Below are 8,800 nucleotides of genomic sequence, written 5' to 3' on the forward strand. Positions count from 1 at the left end.
AGTGTTTATTAATTTGTGTTGAAAGTGAGAGAAGGGGTTTATTTTCCTTATTTTGTGCCCTGCTGCTCGTCTTCCTTATTTTGGGCCCATTTTGTTATTCTAATGAAGAAAAATGAATGAAATTAGTTTAATATTTATTCTGTTTGTATTTACTAGTGATGGATTTTTTAGTTACATGAATTCCTCTCCACCAGACCACTACTAGTGACTTGTGTTGCAATTTTTAATTAAGGGGTAAAACATCAAGGATTACAAAGATTGTATTGTATAAAAGATACATAGAAATTAATATTCTGGGGTATATAGAAATTAATACTCTGGGGTGATTACACTATCACTGGACATACATACAGTTTCTTCTGGATTCACATTTGAAGACCTTTTATGCCAAAAAGGTTAAAAGGTTTATTATCTAATGATCAATATATATGCATCATCCAGTATGCTATTGGGTAGTTGTCTTAATAATGCATGCCACCTAATTGGGATATTCCCAGCTATTATGGTTATGAAATCTGGGTTCTGATTTTCTAGTCTTTTGAAGGATGTGTGTGTGGCTTTTTTCTCTTTTTTCTGAATTACTTAAAATGCACAAGTGTTATCTTGGATCTTTGTCTTTTGGTTGGTCATCCTAATAAATGGGGTTGCTTAGTGGTTTAGTATTGAGGGTTGTTTTACCTGCTCTGTTTAACTGTTTTGAGGATACGATTTGTAATATTAGGAGTATGGGGGTAGGTATTGTTCTTTCTTTGTTGGGGTTGATGGTGCACCTGTGTCACTTAATTAGGACATGTTGCTACAATATTATGCTATTGTTGGTATTTTCCTTTTGATAATAATCATTGTTCAACAAGAGAAGTTTATAAAAAGTTGGCAGAAGTTCAGGCCTAACATGTCGAGGCTCGAGTACAAGGAATGGAACTACCACCAATTGACGAAGACTTGATTTGGGAGGAAGTGTGTAGTGGGCAAAAGAAGAATCGAGTTTACAAAAAAAGAGCATTCTTTTCTAGCTTTATCAAGTTTGAAACCACTTTTGCTAAATCTGTATCTGGAAGAGCACCTACAAATCAAAATTCCATTCCTGATTTGCGAGAACAGATTCATAATTTCAATGAAGAGCTTTTTCAGCATGTTAGTCAACAAACAGATGAGCGTATTAGTAAGTTGTTAGATACACGCTTGGCTCCTTTGGAAAAGACTCAAAAGAAGTTAGAAAAGTTAGAACGGGCAATTGGAAAGGCCAAGAAGGAAAAGCTAAAACAGAAGAGATAGAATGAGACTTATGTTAGCTATTACAAGAAGGTTAGAGCGTCAAGTAGTTCCATTACTGCTCCACTGTCACCGCCACCGCCGCCACCATCAATCTCTTCGGATGAAGACTATGATGATGATGAGGATGAAGATGACACTGAGGACTATAGTTGATAAATTTAGTATGGTTGAACAATACACTGAGGATTATAGTTGATGTATCAATGCACTTTGTTTATGATTTGAATTATATCGACTTGCTTGTTTATAGTACTTTTCTTTAGTTTGATAATACGATGAATTTATTTATTTTTTGTAATATTATAAATATTCGAATATAAATTAGATAAAAATTTGTATTTATTAAATTTATATTTATTTTGTATGAAAATAGGTTTATTTTACAATAGAAAAATCTAAAAAAAATTATTTTATCTTACTGACGGATTTACAAACGGATTTTTTGTCTGTATTCAGAGTTTGGAAAGGTATTCCAAGGCTCAAATTACCGACAAAAAATCTGTCAAAAAATCTGTTGCTAATTACCGGCAAAAAATCCATTCGAAAGTTTCACGTTCCAGGGGAATGGAGGGGAGAATTTATCGAGGAAAAATCTGTCTGTAACTAGTAAAAATCTCTCAGTAAATAATTTTCGATGAGACTTTTACAAAGGGATGAAATCTGTCGGTAATTTCGTCGATAACAAAAAATTTGTCTGTAATAAAGAACAAATTTGTCTGTAAATCTGTCTATATTAAGCAATTTTCTAGTTGTGTCTTCTTTCTATGTCATTTATTGGTTATCAAATTTTAAGTCGTGATTTTTTTTTCTATGAGAATGTGAATATGTCTTGTTCAAACTAGTTTTTTGGTTGCTCGATTTTTTTATGAAGTTAACATTAGATTGTCAAGTTCAATTTAGTTTTATAATTTTTGTAAAATGTTTATATAATTTTTCTACAGCCACAAAGGATTAGCTGGGCAATTGAAGATTGAGGGCTTTTCAGATTTGTTTTTTAAGTTATTGCAACGTTATGGCAAAGCGTGGCACAAATTTCTTGGTACGTACTATTGCAAATATATAATGTATAAAAATAGAATCCTAGTAATACCATAAACCAATACCTCTTACAATTCTACGATGGTAATATTAGGGTTTTTTCTATAATCTATAATTTATAATAAGAAATTTTGTAGTATTGTGTTGACACGAGCTCTTATTTCTTTATCAATTAATGATTATGAAACTTTGAATTGTTGATTTTCTTGTGATATAGGAGTGTTTAAACTGGTATTTTGCTTGATCAAAAATTGTATAAGAATAATGTTCGATTGTCAAGTCTACTTCTTTTTTTTTGTAATTTATATAACATTTTTATACAAGTTTTCTATAGACATAAAGGAACAACTAAGATTGAGGCCTTGTCCAATTTACTGTTTGTTGAGTTGTTACAAATTTGTGGCAAAACGTATCCCAGCTTTCTTAGTATATGCATTCGCAAATTTCTAATCCATTGAAAGAGAACCCATATAGTGATACAATAAACTAATACCCCTTGTGATGCTAAGAGCTCTTTTATAATGTATAATCAATAATTTTGTAGAATTGTGATGCTAGGAGCTCTTCCTTCTTTATCTCTTTAATAAACTAATACCTCTTTTGTTAAACTTGGAATTTTCTAGCATTTTTGTTACAAAATTTTCATTTTCTTAACCTTTTTTATTCTTTCCCTTGGATGCCTCTAACATTTAAGTTATATAAAAAATGTGTTTTACTCTTTATGTTGGATTCTTGTGGCATTTAAGATTTTTCTCATTAAGTAAGAGTTTTGCTCTGCCACATCTTTAGTTTTGCGAACATTGCCAAATCTATTCTCGATTATCTACCCTACATTCAAAATTTGAAGAATAAAAAATAGAGTTAGTTTTTTCTTTTTGATGTAGTTATATTGTTATTGTTTTGGAGTCATATTTTGGTTTAGAGTTTAAGAACTTGTGCTATGTTACTTTTTTTTCTTTCTTTTTTTTCAAGTCATTTCATTATAATAGTATTTTAAACTTTAAAAATACAATAATATTGAATAATACAAAGCTTCTATTTTCAAAATATTTACTAGAATAATAATTTTATTATTCCATTCATTGCAAGAAGTTAGTAATAGTATGAAAGTAGAGTGGCATTCAAATCTCTAGTGGTGTGCTAGGAGTAAAGGAAAGCAATATGGGAATGTATTTTATAGTAATATAGATTCATGAATGCTGTTTTTATGCTTTGTTATTATGCTATTTGTGTGATTTGGTGGTTGTACTTTGGAAATGTGAATGTTTGTTTTGGTAAAAAATTATTATTTGTGATATATCTTTGTGATTTATTTGTAATTATTTTATCTTTTATTATTTTTGTATTTGAAGAAGAGAATGTTGGACTTCATTTCTTGGTGTCTTGTGTCTATTTTTTTCATATGGTACTTACTTTCATAGTTGTGAATATGTCAAATCTTTTATACTTTTGTCATTTCATAAATATAAATATTTTTAGTTTTTTTTCTTGTAATAGTATGCAGTAAATATAGCATTCGACAAAATGGTTGATTTGATTGGAGAGTCATCACATAACCAAATAGGAAATGTTTCAGCTGAGATACATTTTTTTAGCTGGATTGTTCCAACATTTAAGATGTTGAGGTTTATTATTGTTTGAAATTATGTTTAGAACGTTGATATCTATTGTTGTTTAATGTCTTTAAGGAAATGGACAAATTGTTAGTTGATGGTAATGGCAATGATGTTGAAGACCTGTTATTGAATAGTACAGGAAGTATCGTCAGGTTAATTTCGTAGGTTTGAGCGTGAATACTGCTAAGAAGTATGTATTTTCTGACCTTGATGTTGCCTATATCTTTTACAATGCATTTGGGAGGGACAATGGATTTTCAATTAGGAAGTTCAAGGTTGGGCGAAGTGAGATTGACAAGAGCATACTCTGGCAAACATTTGTGTGTTCAAGACAAGGATATCGTATTTTCAGAGGGGTCAATGAAACAAATAGGAAGAGAACTCTAAAGCCAGAGACTAGGTGTGGGTGTGTAGCACAAATGCGAGTTCACATAGATGTTGGCAGGGACTGGTGGTATATAACATTATTTCAAAATGAACATAATCATGAGTTAATTCCCCCAACTTTGAGCTGGATGTTAAAATCGGAAAGGAGAATAACTGATGAAGAAATTCGAAGAATGAACGATATGAGAGATGCTGGAATTTCCACCACCCAAATATATATGCATTTTGCAGACTAATCTGGTGGTTTTGAGAATGTTAGATTTCGAAGAAAAAACATGTACAACCAAATAGAAAAGTAAAGGCAATTGATGGAAAGTGATGTGATCGAAACGTTGAAGTATCTAAAGAAGTGGAAGAAATTACATCCAAAGTTTTACTGGAGCTATGAGGTGGATAACAATGGTGTGTTTCGACACCTAATATGGATGGACGGGAAGAGCCATGTTGACTTTGAAGAATTTGGTGATGTTATGGCCTTTGATGCAACTTACAAGAAAAACAAGTACAAGTTTCTGTTGGTAGTTTTCTCAGGAGTGAACCATCATCTTCAAACAATAGTTTTTGGTAGTGCAATTGTGGCAGATGCAGGAGAAGGAACTTACATATGGCTGTTACAGAGATTCGTGGAAGCAATGAATGGTAAACGATCAGATGCTGTGATAACTGATGGTGCCAAGGCTATGAAGCTTGCAATTGAAAAGGTCTTTCCAGATGCACACCATAAGTTGTGCGGATGGCATTTGTTAAGAAATGCCACAGCCAATGTCTCAAACCCTAATTTTACCCAACAATTCAAGAAATGTATGCTTGGCAATTATAAGATTGATGAGTTTGAAGAGCGGTGGGTGTCAATGGTTAATAGTTTTGGGATTAAATACATGGAGTGGGTTGAAACCACTTATGGGATTAAAGATATATGGGCCACAACACATATGAGAGGTAAGTTCTTTGTTGGGTTGAGAACTACATCGAGGTGTGAGGCACTACATTCGCAAGTTTCTAGGTTTGTAAAATCTGGCTGTAGCATTAAGGAATTCCTCCATTACTTCCACCAGTAGATGGGTTTGTTGCGGAATAATGAGGCTGAGGCTGACTATTACACCTCATACGGGTTTCCGATAATGCAAACACAAGTGCAAGCATTGGAGCGATCAGATGCAACTGTTTATACAAGAGAAGTGTTCTACTTGTTTCGATCGTTATTGTTGAAAGCGTCAACTGTGATAATAGTTGATTGGCGAGAGAATTCATGTAGTGTGAACTATGATGTACGAAAATATTGCGAGTTAACACAAAAATGGGTTGTATCTTATTGGCCTGACAGCAGTGAGTTTAGTTGTTCATGTCAATGAATGGAGTTATTTGGCATTCTATGTGTTCATATCCTTCGTCTGTTGATATATCTTCAAATTAAAGAATTACCTAAGTCACTGATATTGAAACGGTGGACCATGAAAGCAAAAAAGGCACGTATAAGGCTGGAGCAGTAGGGATTATTAGTTAGAGATGGAAGTTATGAGAGTAGGATTGCTGCTATGAATGATGAGTTGCAGTGCTTGATATTTGCCACTTACGGTGATTTAGGTGATTTTAAGGATGTTATGGAGTGGGTTAGAAATAAAAAAGGCTGAATTATTTGCCAAACATGAAAAGAATGGAGAGGAAAGTTCTAATAAGGCGGTGAGAAGTTCAAAACACGGATGGATGCTACTTCAAAAGAAGCTGAGGACAAAAAGAAAAAGCGAAGGATTTGGTGCAGCAAATGTAATTGTATAGGATACAACCACCGAAATTGTCGTCGTGGAGATGACCATAATCAAATGGAAAGCGGAGATGGAGGAGGTCTCGAAGATGATGACGATTGGTCTAGTCAAACCAGTGAGGAGGGGATCGATCAAATGGTGAGTATTTAATATATTACTTATTATTAATTACATGGTTGTCTAATTTTAATTTTTTGGTTCTTGTAGGATTTCGACGTGACCACGATAATTAGAAAGGCAAGTATCATTAGCTGCTACTGTCTAGCCTTAGATGAAAAATGGATATGAATTTCAGTTTTTTAGTTTAATTGTAGGAAGTTTTTTGGATAGTGGTAAAAGTTTGTTTTATCTAATTTCTTAGTTTACTCTTTCGTTTTATATGTTTTATTCAGTTGCATTATAGACTTAAGATGACTTCTACAAAAAAAAAAAAAAAACATAGTAGTATAACCAAACTATATTCAGTGAGTCTGGTTTTACATAGCATATGTTAAGTGAATCTATTTTTATGGTTAACTGATGAATTCATATTTGATGATATATTTTGACTCAAATTGGATGGATTCTAGCACATGAACTCACACTTAAGCACTAAAATAGCATACTTTTGTATTTGATCCCTAAATTAGACATAAATGTGGAAACATGCTCTTTTGCACTTATTTTGACTAATTTTATTCCGTTTACCTTCCATTCGATACCTTGATGTTATTTGTGAGTGATTTCAAATGAATAAGGTAGAAATGGCTTGGTGGGAATAGAAGGGAAGCATGCATTTGGGAGAAAGCATGAAGAAAACAAAGGAGGAGAGCTCAGGCATGCGCGCGTGCGCACAGCTACCTGTGCGTACGCACAAGAACCCAAGCAGAGTGGATTCAGAGGATCGCGAAGTGTGCATGCGCACAACCATCTATGCGTACGCACAAGTGAAAATTTGGCGAAGTGTGCGGACGCACACGCCTGTGCATCCGCACAGGTCCCAGTGCGTGCCTTCATTAAAAATACACGTGCACTCGCGATTTGGGGCTCCTTTTGGCCCATTTCTGAAGGCTTGAGGCTGGTTCAAGAGGTTATATTAAGGGAGCAACAACACATAGCAAAGAGAGCTCACTTGGAGGGTAAAAAACACATAGTAGGAGTAGGAGTAGTGTAGATTAGGAAATTCTCTCTTAGGGTTTTAATTAAGGTTTGTAGAATTTTATACTTCAAGTTTGATTTTAGATTCTAGCAATTGCATTGTAAGTATTTCTTTAATTGTCTCTTTTAATTACATTACTTGTTCTACACTTTCATCTATTTTAACTTCTCTTGTCAATACATGCATAGTTTACACTTTTGGATTTCTAGTTGTTGAATTTGATGTTTGATGCTTATTTTATGCTTGTTGAGTTACTTTGGTTTCTTGTTATCATTTATGGTTCATAGCTTTCCTTAATTTACCAATTTTGCCATGTTTTATGTTTATACCCTCTATGTGTTTGATGAAATGCCAATCTTAGTTATGCGCTAAAATTTTCACCCCTTGACTTGGAAAAATGAGTTTATGGATTACTAGAGCCATAATGTCCAACATTTAGTGATAATTCTTGGGGAGTTAGTTGATTCTTGTTTCCATTAAAGTTAGCCTTTTATCAACTAGTTTGGTAAGTGATGTGTAGAACTCTTGACGGTTTAGAATTCACAATTGAAGTCTCATTACAAAGTATAGTTTCTAAACCAACAATAGTCCTCTCATGCAAAAATTTAGGTTGTCACTAGTAACAAACCCCAAATGAATTTATAACCGGAGTATTTAGACTCCAGGTCGTCTCACGAAGAGTTGCAATGAAGTGTTTAATTATTGGCTATGAAGATCAAGGGGGGGTTTGGTTGATAAGAGGACAAGAAAATAAATGGCAAGAAAAGTAAAGAAAGCAATTAAAGAAAGCAAGTAATAAAGAGAGACATTCATGGCAAGGTTGAGATCATAGGCTTTCTATCCTAGTCATGCAATGATTAATTCATCTTATTTAGTCAACTCCAACAAATAGGGAGAAAGTCTAACGACACTAGCTAATCTCAATCCAAAAGTCCTAACCAACTTACTAATTAAACTAGCAAAAGATTAGCGTCAATGGAAACAATATTCCATAAGTCCTAATCAACTCACTAATTAAATTAGCAAAAGATTAGCATCAATGGAAACAATATTAGCTAACAACTCTAGATCACCAACATGAGTTGGGTTTTCATGACTCAAGATTGCCTAATTACTCTCTCCAAGCCAAGAATGCTCAAAAATCTACTCTAAAGCCCAACCAAGCATTTTATCAAACACTTGGTGGGTACAAAGGGAAAGTATAGTAAAATGTGCAAGAAATGGTAAAATCTATCAACTACCAATAGCAAGAAAAGTAAAATCAATAACTCAAATCAACAATAAAAATAACATCAAACATAAAATTGCATTAAAGGTAAACCAAATCTAACAAGAGTGTTCATAAACATAAAAGAGGACAAAATAAAGGAAATGACAAGTAAAACTAGAAGAATAGAGATGTAATAACAAGAAATTAAAAGGAAGAACTAAATCAAAACAAGAATTATAACTTGGATCCAAGAAGAATTAACTAAAACTACCCTAAAATCTAGAGAGAGGAGAGAGCCTCTCTCTCTAGAATTCAAACTCTAAAACATGATGAAAACTAAACTATGACTACTTGGTTCATTCTCCCTTCAATC

At 33.3% G+C, this 8,800-nt stretch overlaps 1 protein-coding gene across 1 annotated transcript; it reads left to right on the forward strand.

Annotated features, from left to right (window-relative positions):
* The first annotated feature begins 4,624 nt into the window (after window positions 1-4,624).
* On the forward strand, window positions 4,625-5,374 carry LOC140176707 (protein FAR1-RELATED SEQUENCE 4-like). The gene has a single exon (XM_072208252.1). The coding sequence runs from the start codon at window positions 4,625-4,627 to the stop codon at window positions 5,372-5,374; it is 750 nt and encodes a 249-aa protein (XP_072064353.1).
* Window positions 5,375-8,800: the final 3,426 nt, after the last annotated feature.

Source organism: Arachis hypogaea, chromosome 12 (assembly GCF_003086295.3).
Source record: "Arachis hypogaea cultivar Tifrunner chromosome 12, arahy.Tifrunner.gnm2.J5K5, whole genome shotgun sequence".
NCBI classification, from domain to species: domain Eukaryota; kingdom Viridiplantae; phylum Streptophyta; class Magnoliopsida; order Fabales; family Fabaceae; genus Arachis; species Arachis hypogaea.

Excerpts from the sequence above, each read along its gene's own strand:
- LOC140176707 (XM_072208252.1), top strand. The coding sequence starts at position 4,625 with ATGGAAAGTGATGTGATCGAAACGTTGAAGTATCTAAAGAAGTGGAAG.